The sequence below is a fragment of the Montipora foliosa genome, chromosome 7 (assembly GCF_036669935.1).
Source record: "Montipora foliosa isolate CH-2021 chromosome 7, ASM3666993v2, whole genome shotgun sequence".
Taxonomy (NCBI): domain Eukaryota; kingdom Metazoa; phylum Cnidaria; class Anthozoa; order Scleractinia; family Acroporidae; genus Montipora; species Montipora foliosa.
Window position 1 is genome coordinate 27765055 of NC_090875.1, and position 23089 is coordinate 27788143.

The 23089-nt window shown below is 38.4% G+C and overlaps 2 protein-coding genes and 1 long non-coding RNA gene across 4 annotated transcripts in view; all 3 read left to right on the top strand.

The window, feature by feature from the left end:
- LOC138010054 (uncharacterized) overlaps positions 1-19620 on the top strand; it is a 36886-nt gene extending 17266 nt beyond the window's left edge. The window contains exons 3-9 of the mRNA XM_068857020.1: positions 10421-10535; positions 11187-11266; positions 11356-11400; positions 12284-12429; positions 13266-13290; positions 14499-14553; positions 15409-19620. Coding sequence (XP_068713121.1) covers positions 10421-10535; positions 11187-11266; positions 11356-11400; positions 12284-12429; positions 13266-13290; positions 14499-14553; positions 15409-17909 — 2967 coding nt within the window. The 3' untranslated portion in view covers positions 17910-19620. The remainder of the gene's footprint in view (positions 1-10420; positions 10536-11186; positions 11267-11355; positions 11401-12283; positions 12430-13265; positions 13291-14498; positions 14554-15408) is intronic.
- Positions 3420-5764, top strand: LOC138011667 (uncharacterized). The gene is made up of 2 exons (XR_011124768.1): positions 3420-3520; positions 5527-5764. It is a non-coding gene; the product is annotated as an uncharacterized lncRNA (long non-coding RNA).
- A 285-nt stretch (positions 19621-19905) lies between the features above and the next one.
- Positions 19906-23089, top strand: part of LOC138011662 (uncharacterized) — a 14905-nt gene continuing 11721 nt past the window's right edge. Inside the window, exon 1 of one of the 2 annotated variants that reach the window (XM_068858782.1) lies at positions 19906-20665. In XM_068858782.1, coding sequence (XP_068714883.1) covers positions 20356-20665 — 310 coding nt within the window. In that variant the 5' untranslated portion in view covers positions 19906-20355. The remainder of the gene's footprint in view (positions 20666-23089) is intronic. The other variant, XM_068858781.1, reaches the window with a different exon arrangement.

A 23089-nucleotide genomic window follows, 5' to 3' on the forward strand; every position in this document is an offset into this window, starting at 1 on the left:
AAAAAACGGACTTAATGCCCGGGACTTAATGCAAAGGCGGACAAAAGCTTTCCCTTACTTTTCCGAAAAGCTCCGTGCTTCAACGCTAGATTGTACAGCATTTAACGTGTGACAGATGGAAAGATATCCTCAACAATAATGTTGAACCCCGAAAATGAAGATTTCCGATTACCGATACTTCCTTGATTGTGACGTTACGTTCCCATGTACTACGCTCTAACCCTAACCCTAAAGCCATTTTCTGCTCAATATCATCAGTCCCAAGACTTACATGCGGGCATTTGGTGTGAAAACGTCACATTACCCATTCATTCCGTGCGCGCCTAGTTCTGCCAAACCGAGATTATTCTGGTATACCAGATCACTGTAACTCTATACACACGCAAGATAATGCCTCCTCGGGATTTTGCTTCAAGGCGAAACCCTTGCGGGAGCAATGATCATCAGTTTAACTTGATTCTCTCCAAATATATATCGCTTTCATATATTAACTTTCGTCGTATCCATATCTTCTACGTACAAATATGAACTCACATAATAACCAGCTCCCAGGTGGCTCGATAGCTCAACTGGTAGAGCGCCGCATTAAGATTGCAGAGGTCAGGGGTTGAATCTTGAATTTTTCAGGCTCTCTTTTCTTTGTTACTCAAGTAACGTTAATTAATAACTGTGACGATAACGTCCTCTCCGCAATTCAAATATGTATGGCTGTCATATATGAACTTTCGTTGTTATGTTGAAAGAGCTGTGCAAATGGAGCCAACAGTGTTGCGCTACGCTTCAGCGATCACGGAACAAAAGAAATGTTGACAGTTGTTGGCTCAAAAGTTTGAAAGGTTTCAAACTTCGTGCAGCAACTCCCAATAACAAGCAACAACATGAAGCATGGTGTGCAAACAGACGGAACATGTAAGGGCCTGGCTAAACTAGGAAACATTGTCGCGGACGCAAATGTTTCATAGTTTGGCCACTTGGGAAACATTGTTGCGGACGCAAAATCTTGCTTCCCGGATGCAAGAAAATGTTTTTGAATCAGGTAAAAAACAGTTTTGCTTCCCAGACGCACATTTTTTTTCTTGCGACACAAATGTTTTCCATTGTAGCCACCTAAGCATCAATTCCAGGGAAACAACGTCTCTGCAACAATGTTGCCTAGCTTAGCCTGGCCCTAACAATGTTGGGAATTGCTGGCCAACAATGTTGCTTCCCTTTGGACAGAGCTTTAAAGGCGTACGCAAACGAAGAAACAATGTTGCGGAAACATACCCTTCCAGCAGAGCCTGTTTCGATCTTCCAAGATAAGTTGGAAAGAAGAAAGAACAACTTTCCTCTTCCCGACTTATCTAGGAAGATGGAATGAGACTCTGCTCGCTAGGTAGCGGAAACATTGTTGCGGAAGCAAATGTTCTTCATTTTGCTGCCACAGGAAGCATTTGTTCAGAAACATTTTGCTTCCACAGCAAATGTCTCCTCGTTTGCGTGCAAAGGAAACAATTCGGGAAACAATGTTTCGTCGTTTGCGGATTACTTAAAAAAAATATACGCTCCATAAGGCGCACACTGGATTGCCTGTGGTACGTGTCTGCTAGCGCGACATGTGGGTGACCCCTCAAAACTTAACTAGACTGGACCGCTGCAGTTCAATACCACCCAATTCAGTGCCTTTTGTTTTTGGCAACCATAAAGGTGCACGTGATCACCTCTTGTCAACTGAATGAACTACGGGAAAGCATGTTAATCGTTCGTCGTTTTCAGAGTAAAACAACGTCTTTGGTTTTTTAATGTTGTTCTAATATTTAACTGAATATTTAAATTTCATCTGTCGGGTCAGGAAGCCTTCTTTGTTGGGTTCCTGAGAAACGTATCTACAATCGCGAGGTTGAGCGGTTATGTAATTGAAAATCTGAACATCCATGAGATACTAAAACAGACTTGCGAATTGTCGCAAATCACAATACTGACAAACACAAAAGCAGAAGAAATGGTTCATAAATATGAAGTTTGTTATTGGGTTAGAGTAAAGGGATATATTGTCACGCAACTGATGTAATTTCATGACAATCAAAATTCGCAATGCTGACAAGCACAAAAGCAGAAGAAATGTTCAAGAAAGATGAAGTTTGTTACTATCTGAATGTTTTTGGGTTAGAGTAAAGGGATATATTGTCACGCAAATGATGTAATTTCATGACACTTAAAATTCGCAAAAAGCCTTAATGGGGACGTGCGGACAGCCAGGGTATGTTTTTCGGGATTTTTGTCTTGAACAGGGTATCGAATTTATGATTTTTTGTCTTAATCAGGGTATCGATTTATCAATTTTTGTCTTAAACTGGGTTAAATGTCTTAAACAGGGTATCAAAAATCGGAATTCTGTCTTTAAATGGGTAGGAAAATCAGCGATATTTGTCTTAAACAGGGTCAGGGTATGAGGGGCCGCGCCGCACCTCCCCAACCAGGGATTCATCGAGTACCCCCCCCCCCCCCGTGCAAAATTTGCACAACAATCAAATCACAAAAATAGCAACGCACGCAACAAATTTAGTCGCATTTACCTCTTCGTCGAATTCTCATTCTTAAAAAAGGAATGTTTACTTGTTGTGAAAATCTTTCTATATTCGTTAGCAATCATCCTTTCAATTTTCAGAGAAATCGACCGGTCCGTGAATATTTTACAAGTTTTTTTTTCAATGGGATGTCAAAAGGCCAAGTGGATGTTATGCATAATCGGACGATCAAATTGCGCGTGTGACCGGTTATAAATAATTTCTCACAAAATGTTCCCGAATCGTTAAGTATCACCACAGAAGACAACGACATTATTCTAAAAGTTTAAAAAAAGTAGGTTCTGGAGGTAATTTTGAGAGTGGCAATCAAGGTTACGGCAGACGGCAAATACAAACTCACGAGGCGCACATGGTATATTTGATTAAGTTAACACACCAGAAAGACGCTAACCTCATTTTGACAGGAAACTATTACTATTACTATCCAGTTAAGCTCGTATATTATACAATTCATAAAGGTCACCTTTTCCAGCGAAATATTTTTTAAACAAATAACATATTTGCTATTAGAGGCCCTTCCTATTTCATTACGTGCGTGAAGACAACAAATTCAATCGTGTCAAGTTACCATACGCAATTGTAACAAAACAAGCTGCCAACACACTCCGTGTCAAAAACGCAACTAAATAAATTTCCCACCAGTATTCAGCATCAAACCCTTTACTTGAATTATCAAGCAAAAAATGAGCAACAAAAAAGTGTTGATCTCTCTCCAAATTTCTTTTTTTTTTGGAAGTCGAAAAAGTTTCGGTCATACGCAACTTGCAATGTGTCCCCCCTGGTGATCCGAGAACCCTTCATGTATATGGCACGGGTCCAATTATCTGGTCTTTTGTCACCAAACTCCCTCAGCTCAACCGTAGTACGTCACGTGATGAAATTGTTACAGATTGTACTTGACTTGAGGACAGACGTGAACACGTTGCCAGAGTTGTGAGGGACCTAATGTGTGGGTAAGCGATACCTTGTATTTAATTCATTAATGTTGCAGTGCCTAGGTTCAGGGTTCCGTCGGTGGAAAAATGTGTTCGCCCAATATCAATTACAGTATGGTCGCATTCTGATCAATCGGCTTGTACAATTTTCTGTGCAAACATTTAGACAAGTATGCACCAACGAATGAATATCTGACGCAATCAGTGGACATCGGTAAACAATACTCAACAATGTCGATTTAGATACCATTTCGTTTTTTTTTTAAATCTGCACATACCCTTGTAATGTAAATCACAAACTGATCCTCGTGTAGCTGGAGTGTTTCATGAAAAAGTAAACTTATCATTTAAAAGCTCGAGGAAAAATGATGTGATAAAAGTGTTTTAAGGATCATTTCAACCGTGTACTTGCCACTGAACTGAAGTAAAAGGCTCGCGAATATGCTGTTTGTTTCAAAATTAATTATAGCAACATGTACCGATTGGCCCACTCATCAGTTTAGTCACATCCTCCCGCTTCATGTAAGTGACCTTTCTAATTGTGTAAATGGCATCAATCGATCAATTGCGAATCACTTTTTCGATTTCTTGTATTGGTCATTTTTTAATCAGTTAATTTTTCACTTGGTGAGTCTCAAAATCGAATGACATGTGATTTACTCAATCAATTAGTTTTGTACCTGATGTTCGATCTCTGACATTCAATCAGTTCAGTACTGATTTATTGATCAGTTATGTCCCTTACAGTCGATCAGTTGCACTGATTTATCGATCACTTGGGTCCTTAATATCAGTTGTACTGATAAATCGATAAGTTATGTCCCTATCGATTTATCGATCAGTTTTGTGCCTAATATTCGAACAGTTGTACTAGTTTATCGATCTGTTGTGTCTCTTACATTTGATCAGTTGTAAGTTTTGTCCGTAATATTCAATCAGTTGTACTAACGCTATCCCTAACCGTAAACGATCTCAGCATATTTTAGTTATTAGTCATGGTAGGATGTAAGCTAAAGTTAGGACACCTTTATGCTATATATGCTGCCCTATGCTAGTTCTATTCACTCCCTCAGGAAGTCTCAGTTTGAGAGGAAGGAAATAAATGATAACTATACAATGTACAACTGCAAGCAATCTTCTTGTGTGCCGCTCACTAGCCCTTGTGGAAAAATTTATACTGTGGAACTGGTATTTTGCAGAACATACAACTGATCAAGAAATCAGTACAAATGATCCATAAACACTAGTACAACTGATCGAATATGAAACACAACTGAGCCCAGTTGTTCAAAAGCCAATCATCATTAATCCCAGCCAAATAAAAATTAACCAAGGAGTTTATTTTTCTACTCCCAAATACTGTTCAACACTGATATTTGCAAAACTTCACCAAAAAGTTGAAAACATGAAACAAAAGTTTACACTAATCCTGGATTAAGTTAATCAGCTTTCAAACAGCTGGGTTCTGATCAATTTGACCCTGGTGGTCCCTAGTTCTACGTCTCGGCTGCACTTGTAAATAGCCAGCTGCTTTGCCTTGAGGCCAGTTCAAATTCGTAACAGTACTGTAGTTGTGGTTTTTGTTCTGTTCTGTTGTTTTGTTGACTGTGTGTCATTGGCACCAAAAGCCCCTATGGAGAGTGGTCAATTATGTATGTATCTAATGTATGTATGTATGTAGTGGCAAATATAACAAGTAAGGAGACAATGCAGAGGTTTCTTAGAAGCCGGTCACCGGTGGTATACCTCAGAAATTGTCAGAAATTTGTCTCCCCCCGCTGGCCACTCTGCCTTGATTTTCACTCAAACCCTTGTAAAAGATAAGATTGACCACTGTTTACATTGATTAACCCAGTAATCTACTGCAAAAGTTATTGAAACCCCTGCAATGCACGCTATTCTCGTTATTAACATTCCATGACATTTCATTGTGTTTCATGGTTGACAGCTATTTGAAACTACCATAGATTGTCACATTTTGGGGGACCAGTAATTTCAATTGCTAATTGATTCTTCTTTAACAGGACTCAGGTTTTGAGATTCAACTGAAGTCAAAAGGAATGCTTACATGTTTAACAGAGATGTGAAAATGTATTTGCTGTTCCAGTTCAAATATACTTGGGAAAATTATTAGCAGCAAGTTAGTGTGATTTGAAAATTTAAAAGCCATTGTTTTAATGTTTCTTCTCGGAAATTAGGCATGTGTATTAATTATTATGTTTAATTATAATGCATTATTAAAATTTCAATCTCGTCATTGCATTTCTTAGACTACCTTTTCTGATTGTCTCACTCAATCTTGGTTATCAGCTCATAATTATACTGTAATGACCTTATATGGAAACTAATTGTGTCTGTCGTTTCGTAAAAAGCGAGAAAACATCCTGTAGTTCTGTAAGTAAAACAGTTCACAATTTAATAAAAATTTAAGAAAACAGTTATTCCATTTGCACTTGTTGTACACAAGACTGGCTATAGCCAATTTGGCCTTGTTGGCTATTTACCATCTCATATCCAATGCACGCTTATGGAATGATTGTTAAATAATATATTTGGATTAAATGAGAACTGTAACAGTTTTACCGGGTACAGTTTTTCGAAACAGAAAACTAGGAATAATGAAGAGCACAGGCTGCCTAGAATAACCACAATGGTTAATGAAACTAATCACAAATTTATAAGTAAAGGAACTAATTTCAGTGAGAACAGGCATTTTTAACTCAGTCAATTCAAAGTACCTGTTATTTTGAAATAAGGTCAAAATCCCTTGGATTTATCTTTCTTTGTTTTGCATACTATCTGTTATTTTGAAACCTGCACTGTTTTGAACCATTTCAATTTCCCTTACACTGAAAAATAGCTACAGTCTCAGACATAAATAGTTGTGACACTTCATGCCAAGATCTTCTGTTCCCTTCTCGTGCGTTCCCTGCCCCTCTCAATGTTGTTTATAGCTGTTCAGTCACCAAAATATAATCTTTCACACCAACATTGGGAGGGAAGGAAGAGGTAGACGTGTCCCAACAATTATGTCTGGGACTGTTGGTGTTAACTGTACATTTACATGGAAGGCTAAATTCCACACACTTTAATTCAGGCTGATGCCCTTACATTAGTATATGCCCAATTTATCCTTATCCGCGAAAGCTAGTCAACACATAACAATTTAGAGTAGGCAGTTCAATATTCTTTTCTCGGTAACTAGCTAAGGATTATGTTTTTGCAAACGTTGGCCGTGTAGCACCCATATTTGAACAGACTTAACTGATTAGAGAGTAATGTGAAGTGGTAAGTTTCTACCCCATATGAACCATGTGAGCGTTAGCCCTACTGATGGAAATGGGCCCACACAAGGACAGAGAAAACCTCTGACCAGGGTGGGAAAACCCTGGTCCCACCCTGGTTAGAGGTTTCTCTGCCCTTGTGTGGGCCCGTTTCCATCAGTAGGGCTAACGCTCACATGTTTCATATGAGGTAGAAACTTAGCACTTCACATTACACTCTAATCAGTTTTAGCTAAGTAGTAGTCATGGCATTAATTTCTGCCACTATTCCTGGGAGACATGAACAACAGAAACAATTATCTTTTAGGTGGAATGGTGGATAATATTGTATAGTATCATCCAACTAGTGGACTAATGCAAATCCTGCATTTTGATTGGCTACGCTACTAGAGGACTATTATTAATAGCCCTCAAGTAGTGAAAAGCATGACTCCTTCTTTCATTTTATTCTCAAATAAATACTTCTTCAACTTGCATTTGCTAACTTCATTATTGCCTCTTCTGTGCGAATAGTTGGGTGATACTAAAACAAAAAAAATTATTAGACCCTTTGCCCTCAAGGACCACGGGTCAATAGTCCATTCGGCTTTGCCTCATGGGCTACTGACCCGTAGCCCGCAAGGGTACGAATCCTAGCATAACAAATGTGATCAAATGCTTTTGAATCCAAAATTAAGGTAATGCTTAACATCCTTTCTGGCTAAGTCAGGTAGGAGGCCTTCATCATAATGTGCATGAGTGCTGTTGTGAAATGGTAATTTTCTTACATGTTTTTTTGGTACCAAGAAAGATTCTTATGCTGTGATAATTATCTGGCAAAGGGCTCTCACAATTTGAGAGATGTTGAGAATAGGCTTCAATGTTATTTAAATTAGCTTTCAGTAACTCCAATAATAATGTTGAAAATCATATGCATGTATAATATTATAAATTATGTTAAACATTATATAAGCTTACATATACTTGTATTATATTGTATAATCTGAAGACTCTTACGTTAATGGTAATTCTGTAATTAGATCTAGTTTTCTGTGTTTTTTTTTTGTTGGTTTCTTGTTTGTTTTTGTTTTTTTAATAATAATTTGTTAATAAAGGTATCACACATTAAGCTTTTTGGAGGGTTTGTTAACTTAAGAAAGTTATTGATACTTTTCCAACTAATTTAGTTTTGGGCCATTTATAATCAGTGAAAAAGGGTAGTTACCTTTTTAATGATGTCTTCCTTCCCTGTCATGACTGCCTTTGCCAGGTCGGATTTGGCTAAGCGAATTTTCTCCATCACACCTGTAAATTTTGAACATTTTTACAGAGGGGAAAAAATTATGACTACTAAAAAGTTGTTAACTTTTGACTGTATTAATGTTCAGAGTCAATGAAATCTAGATAATTACCTGGCTCTTTTTTGAAGATCGATGCTGCCACTCAGATATTAAAGGCACGTGCGTGCGTTCCTTGACGACTCTTCTCAAAGGCATCCTCAAATATTCGTCACGAAGTGTCACTCTGAAATGTCTCCATTTCCAACTTTTTGCAAATGCAGTCTCGCACTCTTTTATTTTACCATAATTTTTGGTTAAAGCAACGGTCATGGGTAAGCAAGTAGGACCTTCTCCTTTTAAAAGTACATCACCGCTATCAACCCTGCATTTCAAACATCAGGTTTGCGATGTAGGGTTTATAGAGAATTTGAAATACATATGTTTGTCACCCAAATTAACAGGTATTTAAGTATTTACGTTTTTGCTTAAATTTCTATTGGCATTCGTAACCGTTGTGATCAATTTTGAACTGTGCAGTGTTTCCAGGTCGCGCGAGACCATAAAAAGAATAACCAAAATCAGCGCCAAAGCTTCATTGCCAGCCATTAAAAGTTGCGGGAAATTTACGTACTTTCCAAGAACTTAACACAAGGAAAATCAAGGACTTTTCAAGGAAAAATGAAATTCAATGACTTTTCAAGACTGCGAATGTGAAGGTGCAGATTTCTTCTGTTGTGGGGGTATGGGAGGGGTCACTCAAATGTTCCTTTTTTGCTTAAATCACATGCCAATCGATGTTATGTAGCACAGTTAGTATAACTCCAGAGAAACAACTATTGTTCTCGGAGAGAGGCAGGGACATTCTTTTGTGTTGTAGCATTGAAAGGGCGTCCATAGTTCACAGGAAATCATTTTGTATGAAATGTCCACATATTAAATATTAAGTTGAGATGGTTATGAATAATGCAATGTAGGCTATCAAAGCTTGGAGCCATTGGATATGTCAAACGCCACGATTCTGGCTTAGTTTTTGGTGTAAAGCGGACACTCCTATAAGAAACTTAATCACGACAGCAGTAGCACATCCACCCACCCCCTGTTCCCCTTCTCCAATTCCTCTAACGAGCGAGAATATCACGGCGAGTCATTATGACTCTAGAGTGTGTAGTTCCGCTTTTTTTTTTCACCGCGGGTATAAATATTCACTGAAACCGCGCGTGGGGTGATTAAGAAAACCCTATTATTAATCAAAGTTACAAAAGTGCCCTAAAATTCTTAAGGAGCAACCAACGTTAAAATCCACCATTCAATATACAAAAAGGTAATAGAATAAAATAAAACCCATCAATGTATTGTTTTAAAACTCAACGTCATCGATTATCACTCGAAAATCCCAAGTTTTGCGTGCTTAAACTGGCGTCACATGAAAGGGCACTTTAGTAACGAAATGCACTTGCGGGACCCGGTATCCAAAAAAATTTACATTAATATCTTAAACACCGACTTCTAATGATCTTTTGCGTTCAGAACATAGCTTGTGTGTTTCTTCCAATGTTTCAATCAGTCGGCCTGAGAGTCATGCTCATATTTGGTGATAAAACACGTAGGCGCTACAAATTTAGCCACCGATTTGTTTGCGACGTCTTACAGACATCGCAAGTACATGAAGATGTATATATATTCACGACGTTTTTTGAGCAGGAAAAATCTGTGAAGAGATTCAATTGTGGAAAGTGAGGGAATGCTCAAAATATATCGTAGTCCCCAGATATCCTCTATACCATTTGAAAAACCACTTAGAAAAATGTTTTTTAGTACTTTCCACGGCAAGGGGCACTTTGGCAACAAGTGAGGGACATAAACTGATGTAACACAAGGAGTTTCAAAGAAGTAAGGCTGAAACGTGAACACATCGTAGGTTACACTAGGCACCTTCAATCCATGCGTAAGAAAAGTTGAGGTTGATTTTTGTTTGTTATTTGAAACTCAGAGACTTGCCTGTTACTAAACTGCCCTATTTTTAATCTTTAGAGAGAGAGAGAGAGAGAGAGAGAGAGAGAGAGAGAGAGAGAGAGAGAGAGAGAGAGAGAGAGAGAGAGAGAGAGAGAGAGCGAGCGAGAGAGAATTCAGATGACACCTTCGGTTTCTCGTTCGTACTAGAAAAGATTAGATGCTCACACCGACTACAGATATCAGTACAAAGACCAGACGTCAATATTTTTCCGTCGGTTATTCGTCCTGCCGGAATTTCAAGCCGCGTACTACCGCAAAGACGTCCGATGCTTTGCTAACTGAGAACAGTCGCCTGTAAAAATAAAGCTAACAAAATCTATGCAGGAATAGATAACGTATCTTACATTTTGTCCCACTCCTAGGTCTTGGATGACTCTTACCAGGGTCAAATAATCAAGCTTGGTATCAGATGTCCATCAGGGCTTCCGGGCTACAACAACAGTTGCCTTCTCTTTAAAGTGCAAGGAAATTTTTCTTGTAAGTTATGCTGAGCAGTTTTTCAAACTTGTGCTTCTCTTAAAGTGACACTAAATTTAAAATAAGCTTAGCCTTTTCTTTTAACCGCAGAATAATACACAGTTCACGTTTTTCAAATTCTCCCCTTTTTTGGAGATTTTTAGCAAAATGTATCCCTTCAATCAAAGTATTGTAGGCTCTAAGCTCTCTTGTTTAGGTGATATTGTAAAGCCCGCCGATGACTTTCTTTATAGCCCGATCCAGTAAAATTTCATTATTTGATGAAAGCTTGCAGACTCGTTCAAGTTATAAACGTCCGTCTTTGGCGTAGTCGCACACAACCGTTTTTTTTTTTCTCCTAAGCATGCCAAATGTCCAGCTCGATTCTAAAAAAGCTAATTTGCACTGACCCATCTGACTGACAGACACAGGGAGGTGGGTGTGGTCCATTGGTAGGGGTGCGAGGGATTTCAGGCTTTCAACACAGATATGGCCACCAAGTTGATTTGTCTTCGGTTGTTCCGAATGCAAGTCGGCATACTTTGTACAGCTCCCTGGAAGTTGGGTTTCTTATCGTTGTTGTGTTTTTTTAAATACTTTCCTTCTAGACACGCCCTGAAGCCTTAAATATGGCTGTGAATACAGTAAATAAAGTTTTATATCTTTTTACAGGTCCTCTCGGAAAACAAGAAACCGATAAGTTATTCTCAACGACAGCTGCTTTGGCCGAAACAACATCAACTCCATCGAAGGTATTTATCGCCTTATAAATAAATAAAACCTACCTTGGTCATCATATGTTGGTCAACAAGAACATTTTGTATTCAATTGATTTTTACAGATGCCCAGAGAGACCTCAACACAGACGAAGCAAAGTTCTACAGAGGTAAATTTAAGAGCGTCGTCAATGTACCAGAAATCTTACTGATGAGAGAGTACGGAGTTTAAGAATAGACGACGCTACAAAACAATTACATAATTTGGTTGAAAAATGAAAAATAATTGTACTGCACCACGCATTTTCTCCATAACAACGACGCGAAGTTACCAAATTTAAGGTTTTGATCCCAGCTTGAGCACAGAAATGTGAATCTTTCATTCTCTGTTTTTAGTCTGAAACCACTCGTACCAATTGATTTTTAGGACACTTCGCCCACATTACGACGTAAACGAGATGGAATAATCGCAAAAGACGTAGGATAGCGCAGAGGTATATTTCGAAGCGAAGTTGTCGTCAACGTCGCCGTCGTAGATCTCATTCTCCATAGTAGGGGGAAGAGGACGGAGGGGTGAGGGCCGGAAGAAGAGAGGGAGACAAGAAAAGAAGGGGGGGACAGGTAGAGGGAGAGAGGAAAGAGGCGATGGGAGTGGGGAAGAGGAAGAGGGAAAGGGGGAGAGGGAGCGGGAGTGGAGGGCAAGAAACAAGAGGGGTTTTTACAAGTCGGAAAACTATCAATGCGATTTGAATAATTTCAGAATGAATGAACACGGGCTTAGCGGTGTAAGTTTCTTCTACGATCGTTGAGCATGGTGATTGAAACTAATGGTGAGCGGAAAGATCAAAACGTAGGGTCTTGTTCCTTATGTTAGTACTACGTGGAGCAATAGCACAACCATGATTGAACCATAGCACCATAAACATTTTTGTGCAATGGTTTTCGAATTACCTACGATTTAAATTCCTAATAAACAGGCTGCCCAACTAATGGAGCAAAATTACGCAAATGTTATTTATTATTAAATTGTTAATCCCCTTTTCTTCACCACAGGGTCGCTTCCAGCCCAGCTCGGGGGTGAGACAAACGGACGATTCGTCATCTAAAGTGCCTGTCATTGTTGGAGTTACAGCTTCCATAATATTCACAATAGTATTACTCGTCGTTGCCTTTCTTATTTGTCGACGTTACAAATCCAGGTAACCGGCACAATATTGACAGAGTAGAATAAGTAAATGAACTTGAATAAGTTATAAATGCCGCTCATCACATCCTAATCAGGCTAAGGAAGGTTGACAAATTAGGAAAACGATAATGCCAATTCTGTCCAGAAATGCAAGCAATTGTAGTTACACGCCCGATTATCCAACACGTGTCACTAGATGATTCATAATAATAATAATAACAATAACAAGTATAGGTAATCACATGAGGCCGAGTACTATTAAGGATTAATTGAACGAGTGTTTTGGAAATTTTTCAAAACACAAGTGCAATTAATCCTTAATAGTACGAGGACTCATGCGATTTCTTGTTTATCAATAAGGGGCAAAATTACTCTTGATTACCAAAAATGCCCTCGATTAAGAAAAAATGCCCTCTGTCTCAGCCAATCAGCGCTCAGTAATTTTGCCCTTTATTGTTGATAGTAATAATAACAATAATAATAATAATAATAATAATAATAATAATAATAATAATAATAATGATGATGATGATAGCGATGGTGACAATGTTACTGATTGATGAGGGAAATTGTGAAGATAATGATGCTTATGATGATGGTGATAAACATAATAACAATGATGACGATAATCTTAATGACGACGATAATGATGATAACGATGATGATGATGACGACGATGATGTCAACGATGATAATGATGACATAATGATGATGACGATGACGACGATGATAATGATGATGACGACGACAATGATGATGATGATGATGATGATGATGATGACGAGACATTTAAGAAAAAAATACAATCATGTATACCTTAACATATTATTGTCTCTTGTTCATTTACAGGCAAGAAAAACATGAAAGTAAAAAGGTAAAAGCAGCAATCACTTTAGAGAGTGTCTTTTGTGTGTTATATAGTTGGAAAATTTTTAGACAAAAGAAAGCGTTTAGGTTTCGACTACAGGAGAGATACTGTTCTGGATATAGAGAAAAAACTAATAAATTATTGACCGAATGCATAAATGGCGGCCAAAAATGTATTCTTTTGTTTATGTTCTAATGAGACTCACTAGACTCGCACTCAAGCAACATTTCTGTTATATTTTGTTCCTGCAAACGAGGATAGTGAGGCCAATTAGCACATAAACAAAAGAAGATAATTCATGATATCATGCTCAACCTCATCCAATAATTGTTTAATATAGTGCAGATGAGAGGTAATTCAGTGCAAAAAGAAGTAATAAACCAAGCATTCTTATTGGTCAATGAGCAAACAAAGTCAGACATAGCCAATCAAATGCGATCCCTGGATGGCGCAATTTTTGCGTGATTGCGTGATTCGCGTGCATTCCTTCTGCTTCGCATTTTTTTTCATGTAAGTAATCACATAATTTTTTTCGTACAATTAGGAATAAAAAAGCATTGTATTTTTTTCAAAGACTGCAAATTGAATTTTTTTCGCCTTAAAATTAATTACTCGTGCTTATTTATTTCAAATCTCACTCGAAATCATGTGATTATCTATACAAAAACCTATCCACCTCATAGAGACCTCCACTTGGTTGAATCACGAAATTTGGTTGCCATAAACGGAGGTCCAGGTCTTTTCAGATCGTTCAAACACGAGAGCTTAGTTTTTACTAGATGGATACCTCTCTCTCTCTCCAACCAAATGCATCTTTCTCAAATTTTAGACTTATGAAAATAGTAGCTGCTATAACTGCTAGTAACCGTTTCAGTCTAGAGAGTGAGACATATGGATTTTACTCTGTCTCAGGCCAGACGATTTTACTCGTCAATGGCGGCCGCTTCAGAGATTAAAGGGTAGTAGTTACAAAATATCTTACTTGTCTCAAATGATGACTCACTCCAATCAATGGGCTTCACTCTTTGCTTGTCTTGAGCCACCATGATTCTTCCCTTGCGATCAATTCGAGGGCGTCCAAAGGATGCCACTATTTGAAAGTTCCACTCTGTGGTCAGGCATGACTTGATTGTTTGGTACAATACCTAGAAAGAGAAAATAAGTCATGTAAGAAATATTCATACTGTGCATTCATTTCTTCCCCATTGTAATAGAAGGTAATGGGCTGGATGTTGAGGAAACGCAACCCCACTGCTAACTCGGAAACAGGTAAATAGGCTTAGAAGTGCAATCAAATATACATCACATAGTCAATATACAAGGGCACCCACCGGGCAAATTAAGCCAAAAGCCTTTGAATGAGAGACATTTCTAGACTTCTTGTTATGTATATAAAAAAGGACGGTAAACCGAAGGTCTCATCTCAAAATGCTTCCGATAGATGGTTTGCAGCCAGTCTCTAGATACAGAGATAGCAATAGACCTTATTCCAAAATGGCCGTCATTCAAATATTCTTTTGTTTTTATTCAAATTAGCCCTTGATGCCTCGTTCTTGAGCTGAAAATTCAAAATAATATTTTGCCTTGAACGAGGCATCAAGGTCTAATTTGAATGAAAACAAAAGAATTTCTAAATGGCGGCCATTTTTTTTCATTTATTTACTCGTTTGTTTTTGGCTTGGGTATCGATCGATCAATCACATAATTTGCTACGAGAGCTGCTACAGGACATCCCACTCTAACACCATCTTGGTGCTTCATATTCAGTTAGATTTCGTCGTCAAGTTTCTTTTTATTCCAATTGTTGCTCTTTCCAAGTTTTCATATTTCTAAAAAATGAACGAAATATTTTGCGCAACCATAGCACCATATTGAAATCCCGTCTACTACTGAAGACCGGGTGATCTGCCTCTTAATAATCATCCATATGACTTCCAGGAGTGATCGATCGGTACGTAAATTCTCTTAACAATTTCAATTTAGTTGGGAGAATGAACGTTTCGATCATACCTGGTACTAGTTGGGAGAGTAAACGTTTTGATCGTGGAAAAGAAAGGGTTAGGAAACCAAATCATTTTGCTGGCTCAATTTTAATCAATACTTTCACTCTTTCTCGAACAACAGCTATGCAAGACTATGGGATTCCTTCATGGGAAGATCAAGACGACAAGGGTCCCGTATACGCAGTCATCGCATTCCCAGAAAAGCACTCGAAAGACGAAAAAAAGGAGCCATTCCATTGTGTCGTGGAAGAGGCAGCACTGATTGACAAAGAAACGGATAGAAGTGGTGCCTCAAAAAATCCCAAATCCGAAAAGCATTTTAATGAGGATCACATTTATGCAGAGGTGAAAAATAGAAAGAAACGACGAGTTGAGAATTCCTTGAAGTTGCCCGACTTCATTAACTTGATAGAAAACAGTCACTCTGGCAGTTCGGAAGATGAAACTGGACCTGTTCTAGAGATTCTGGGACCTTACGTGCGAGGAGCACAGGAACCAGATCTACCCGAGTTTACACCTGAAAAACCAGTGTATTTTACTTTGGAGGAATGTTTTTCGCATACATTAAAGCGAACTAACGACGACCTAGAGTGTGGAGATGGACCAATTTTTAGACTTGTGGGCGGCCCGGATCAATATCGGGCCATTTGCACTGAAGCGCTTGTTTACTACACCTTAAATGAATCTGAACAGGATGACGAAAATGACAATAATTCCAAGTTTACCATTGGACAAGTCTTTGATGAGTTGGAGGAACGCTTTCTCAACAAGGATGGTGAACCCGGGAGCACAAATCCAGAAAGACCAGAACATATTCCCGAAAAGAGCTATACGGGTCGCCAACTCGCAAATGCTTCTGAGCCGGTGTACAACTTTTTGGAGGAGCTTTTTCCAAAAGGCACTCCTACTTTTAGCCGAGGAACGATACGTAATGAAGATGGCCCGATCTACTTCCATTTGAGGCGACTAAAATCCAATCACTCTAAAGCAACCAGAATTCAGCCAAAATGGAGAGATGTGGAAGACGAAAATCCGACAGGAGCGGACGGAAATAAAAAGACTAATCCCGTCTACACAAGAGCGCCAGCGTTTAATACCTTGGAAAGGTCTGATTATGATAAACAGAATGACGGCAATGACATGTTTACGATTGAAGAGGCTTTTGATCAATTGCAGGACCGATACCTAAAAAACCCCGAAGAAGCCAAGAACGCCTCTTTAGAGAGACCAGGACTCGTTCCTCAGGCTCGTTCTTCGAATGATAAACTTACGGGTGATTCTGAAGGCACAGGCGAACCAGGAAATAAGGTGCTTGGTAAAAAAGAAACTCTTCCATTTCAGCTGCTATCCAACCACGACGGCCCAGTTTATTTGCATTTGAGACGGTTAAAATCCAACCATTCCAAAGCAACGAGAATTCGTCCTCAGTTGGAAAACGAAGGGGAGTGTGGCGGCAAAGAAGGGCAAGATAACACAGATAAGGTACATCATGAAAACGTTCCCATTTACGCGCGAGCTCCAGTTTTTTACACCTTAAAAAGGTCCGGAATTGAAAAGCAGAACAACAATAACACTTTGGTTACAATTGAACAAGCGTTCGATGAGCTTAAGGACCGTTACTTTGAAAAGCCCGAGGGAGCACGAAACAGCGACCCAAAAAACGCAAGCGTCCATCTTCAGAAAGATTATTTGGATAGCGAGCAAACAAAGAATTCAATAGCTGAACCCAAACCAATGCTAAACCTTTTGGAACAAGTTCGTGGTCAAGAAACATCTAAATTTCAATCCTTATCCGACCATGATGGTCCGGTTTACCTTCACTTGAGGCGTTTGAAATCCAACCATTCCAAGGCAACCAGAATTCGTCCAAGACTGGAAGGTGAATCCGAGTGTTCCGCTGTGAGGGACCAAACTCGGAAAGGCGTGGATGAAGATGGAGGGAGGGATCCAATTTACGCTCGTGCGCCAGTTTTTTACACCTTGAAAAGGTCTGGGTCTGATAAACAAGCTAAGGAAAACAACCTGGTTACAATTGAACAAGCCTTTAACCAATTGGAAGACCGTTACCTTAAAAAGCAGGAAGAAGCTGAGAACTCCTCATTAGAGGGGCCAAGCCTTATGCTAAAGTCACGCTGTTTGGATAGGAAAGGAGTGAACTACTCGGCAGGCACAAGCGAACCAGTGCTTAACAACATCTTTGACGAAGTTTGTGGCAAAGAAATTCAAACGTTTTCACCGATATCAAACTACAGAGGCCCGATTTATTTCAATCTGAGGCGTTTAAAGTCTAATCATTCCAGAGCAACAAGAATTCAGTCTGAATGGGAAGATGAGCCGGTGTATAGCGTAATTGAAGAGAAATACCTTAAAGGCACTGAGGGAAAAGATACCTCAAAAGAAGAGCCAATTTATTTAACGCTGGAGCAATTGTGTTCTGACACCCTCAAAAGGGACACAAGTGATAGTCAAGATGAAGATGAACTAGATGACGACATTTTCGTGGCACGTTATCTTGAAAGCACAGAGGATGCTGACTCCTCGGCGAGGCCAGTGTTTTACTCTTTGGATACATTTCGTACGAAGAAGTTCGCACGGAAATCCAGCAATGAGTCTCTAAAATAAACGAAAAGAACTCGTAGCAAGCCTGACTTGCATCACCATGGCATCACTCCTGATATCAGAGTGGTTTGGATAGATGCAAAACTGCTTCGATTCAATTTTTTTTAGGACGAACTTTCTAAAGCCAGTTTTAAGAAAAGTGGCCTGAAAAATGATGACCCATCCGTCTAGATTTTGCACAGAAGAGCCAAAAAAATACAAAAAAGTGACAGTTTTAGGACGAACTTTCTAAAGCCAGTTTTAAGAAAAGTGGCCTGAAAAATGATGACCCATCCGTCTAGATTTTGCACAGAAGAGCTAAAAAATTACAAAAAAGTGACAGCCCGGTGTTTAAGTAACCAAAAAGTTTTGTAGGAGATACGTGAAACTTCAAAATGAATAACCAAGTAGAGTTATACGAAATAAATATCAAAAAGCGTCAGTAGTATTTAAAAAGAATCACAGCCATTTCGGGTGTAGAACCGTTCTTCAGTGTGAAGAAAGCCGTTCTTTCTTCGGCTTCGTTCACGAATTTCTTCTCAATGAAGAAGGGTTCTGCGCCCGAAACGTCTTAGTTCCAAGAGAGTGAATTGGACGGAGAGGCGAAGAAATGATTGTGTCCGGAGAGAAGTAGATGTAACCTTTGAGAACAGAATGCTAGATGAAGCAGAAAAAATGACCACTGAAGGTGACGAGGTATATGGCAACTGTAGAAGGAGAGGAAACTACGCTGGTTTCACGAGGAACACCTAAAAGGGAAGTCGGATTTCTCGAAAACAAAATGCACAGGGCCATACCATGAAGATTTAAAAAGAGGGTTAGGGTTAGGGTTAGGGTTTTTTTCTAATTAATTACGTTTGAGTACTTTCCATCATATACAAAATAAAATCGCTTGAAAGAATAGAAATATTTTGCTCGCAAATTTGGGGCTGTCACACAAAAGAATCCCGAACTTTGACAATGTAATATTTTAAGGTCTTATGCGTCATTGTACATAGACGCGAAAACAAAAAACAAAAAAGGAGGTAGATGAATGCTTTACGATGTAGTTTCTACTACTGAAATATAAAAAAATTGTTTCTACTCCTGAAGTGGTAATTGAAAAAAACATTTAAAAAATTCGATGCCCCCAGAATCAACTTGTAAAAGCAGATATTTTGCTGTATAGGTAAACTGACGTCGACAGGCGGGGCTAAATACGATGCATGTTGCTTCAGTACGATAACCTCCCCTCTACTTTCCTAAATAGTTGAGATTTGGATTAAGGTTGTTTTTAAAAAAATAAAAATCAAGTACAGAAGGGAACTGACGAACCATACGTGCCAGTCAACCCATTATGAAAAGAAAATGTATGAATATATAAAAGCTTAATTATTTAACTACCAATTTGTTAACTAACTAACTAACAACCTTACTAACTGCTGATTTTAGCCCAAGTGGTATAGGGGCGCTGAGGGTCGAAGACCTTTTCAGCTGTAATTTGAGAAGAAATACACCGTATTTCCAATTAGCATGCCGAGCTGAAATACTTGCCTAGGAATCTCAAATTATAATATACAAATTTATTTTGAGAAGGGAACAAACTATGGAGCGGATATCCACTCACTTCCGATAAATGAAACTATATTATAACGAAAAGAAGTTAGAGTCTTGAATTTAGTTTCGCTCTTTTTGGTTAACGGAAATGCATCAAACTGGCCAACTATTTTTTCTTCCTTGTCCACTGACCGCTCAACCAATCTCATCGCCCATTGTTTAATTCCCAAGGAAGTAAATTCTTTGATTGGGATGAAACTTAATAAATGAAACTATATTATGACGAAAACAAGTTAGAGTCTTGAATTCAGATTCTTTCTTTGAGGTTAAGGAAAACGCATCAAAGGCAATCCTACCAAGCAGTTTATTAAAAAAACATTGATGATCCTTTTTTGTCCTAAAAAATAAAAAACCCTTTCCTTCCAGGATCATCCAGACAAGTGCAAAACGTAGCATTAGGGACACGTCGAATGATACTTAGAATTCGCGGACGTCATGCCGCAGAATCGAGGCTCGTAAACAGTTTATGTGCACTATAGGAAATCCAACCGCAGTCCTCTGGCTGCAAGTGTTAAAGCCAATACAAAGGAAATCTATTTTAAACAAAATGACCAAGTATTCTTTGTTCCTTGTCCAACCGCTTAAGCAATCTCATCGCCCAATGCTGAATTCTCGAGGAAGTAAATTTTTTATTAGAAACTTAAAGTACGTCATTTGGCCACAAAGGAAATTCGATATGGGTGACTGTAATTGGAGCGAATACTTATTAAGTCAACACGGGAGCGAGAGAATCATATTGTAGTCATATGAAAAGTATAACTGTCTCTTTACAAGTTCGATACGCACTGCCAGGATATATAACTGCCAAGAAGAGAAAGACAGCTTTAAATTTCCATTTATTACTTGACCAGCGATCCTTGAGTTCTCTACCAAGATGAAGATCTATCTCGTTGAAGTCTTGATATCTTTGTCACTTTGTGTCGAGCAAACTCTTCTTGAAAGTATCGAAATAAGGAGGTTCATTGGCGAAGACGAAGACTCGTTTTACATTCCACGAACGGTTTGCGATCAAGGAGACAGCAGATACGAACAATATTGTGCCTCTGGTCATGATATATGCGAAAGGCAGGACACAGTTACTGATAATCGTTATTTGTGCTCGTGTCCGCGCGAAAATGCTACTCTAACATATCGAGACAACCTTTGGAGATGCCGTGAAAATGTAGAGGTGCGAAGACATTTGGGTAAGTTTAAGTTTTGTCATGTAACCAGGTATCTCTTCCGTACAATATTCCTTTCTGAGTGTGTCCGTCCGTAAAATTTCTTATGCTCAACTCTGTCGTTCGTTTATTTTTTGACTGGTTAACGATATCTTCATTTAAAAGCTTGTTTCCCATTTAACTGCGAATGATTGGAAATTTACGATATTCTTCTTTCGTGTTTTCTTAAATCCCGTTAATGTTTTGTCCACGAATAGTTTACAATTTTTCTTGTTCGTGCATAGGAATTAATGACATCAATCCATTGTGTTAATACACTCAACTGTTCAGTACAGTCGTCATTCCATACAACGTACAGCAATTAAGGCATCGTCTCAAGCTTATCATTGAACAATGCAAACCATATTGTATATGCTACGAGTCTGATAATGTACGTTAAAAAAACTTTTCTATTCTTATTGGATAAGAGCAATGCAGTTTTCAGATAACACAGTGCAGAAATATAGTTTACGTCATAGAAAGTGCGGCGTACGGGGTTTTATGCACGAGTTGTTTGTGTCAAAAACCCGAACGAGCGAGGAACGAGCGAGTGAGGGTTTTTGACACAAACAACGAGTGAATAAGACCCCGTACAAAGCACTTTCTATGTCGTGAACTGTTTATTACACATAAGACGAGAATTTTCATTAAAATAGTTTTCTGAACGCAAATTAGAAACAAAAACTCACTAACAATAGAACCAAATGCAAATTTAATTTAATTCAATACCAAAGTACGATTTGCACGAGATGCACAAGATGCACGAGTGATTGGCATGGAAACGCCTTTACGCTATCGTTGATTGGTTATACTTCCACATGTGAAATAGCTGTACGCCATTCTGATTGGCTGTATAAGCTTTTTCCACATGCGAAAGTAATGCGTATAGATTTGTACAAATGAGCTTTATGGAATAAAATTCTCATGTTATGTGTAATAAAAGGGGTTATGCATTGCAAAAAGAAGTAGCAAACCAAGCATTCTGATTGGTCAATGAGCAAAGAAATTCAGAGATTGGCGCAATTATTGCGTGATTGCGTGATACGAATGCCTTGCGTCTGCTTAACCATCTCGAATTTTATCATGCATATTATCAAAAAGTAATCACATGATTTTTCTCGTGCTATTTGAAATAAATAAGAACTTGTAAATTTTTCAAAGACTACAAATTGTGTTCGCCTTTGCTTATTTGTGCAAAGTTGCACTCGAAATCACGTGATTACGTATAAAAAGGAAAAATAAAGCACACAGCCTAACTAAAGCAACCCTCAGGCAAGGGTACAACTTCGAGTATCGCAACTAGTTTTCCGTTCTAAACACCGACCTAAAAAACTTAAGTAATCTCGCTCTCTTGACGAGACTTGTCCTTTAATCTCAAATTCTCTAATTTCCCACAAAAGACGATTTCTTTTACAATATGAAACTTAAAGCACCTTTTTCATTGCAACTGAAATTTCAAAAAAATCTTACGATTTATAGCACTTTATTGAGATGTTCATGGTCACGTCATTTATTGCAATTAATGATGAAAGCTGTGGTTGATCGACAAGGGGTTCTTCTGTTTCGGTAGTTGACAAATTTCAATATCAAAAGAAATTTTTGTAAACAGTGAATATTGCTATTAAGAACGTTTTTAATTTACGTAATTTAGGCATGTTTACGAAGGAAGAAAATGCCATTTATTGTTTTCGCGGGCCATTTCCGCCGCTTCGGTCATCGAAATCATGACACAGAGATTTAGCAGCGCCTTTAAGAAAAATGACAAATGGCAGAATGCTGTTTGCCATAAAAATAAAAATAATACTTTTGAATTTAAGGAACATCTTTCAAACATCATCATCAGCCATAGTGAGTATAACAGTAAATATTTTACAAGATGACCTGAACTGGAAATTTCACATCGACCATATTGCACTGACAATAAGACTGTCGGAGTAATTGCTCCTCTCCGACAGACACTTCGTCTATCAAACAAACAAACAACTTTACTTTATTACCCTTTTTCTTACAGAATAAGTTACAATAAAAAAAATGAAATTATAAAAGAGCAATGGCTTCCTTAATAACATGAAAGCTAAAGAAGGTAGGAAGCCATAGTAAAAGGCAGGTGGAGATAAGAAAGACACACAACGACAGTGCACAATACAATCAGTAACCTAAACTATCTATCCTTAGAACCTATCTAAAACCTTAACCTAGACTTAGTCCTTTACGCAACAAATAAATCATAAAAATAAAAGGCACATTGTCGGATTAAAAGAGAAAAAAAAACAAAATATAAATATATTTATATATGGAAGAAAAAAACAAATAAACTACAACTTCATCCCTACAAGTCTGTTTCGTGGTCGTCCACTCATCAGGGGGGGGGGGGGATTAATCGTGGTCGCCCCCTGATGAGTGGGCTAC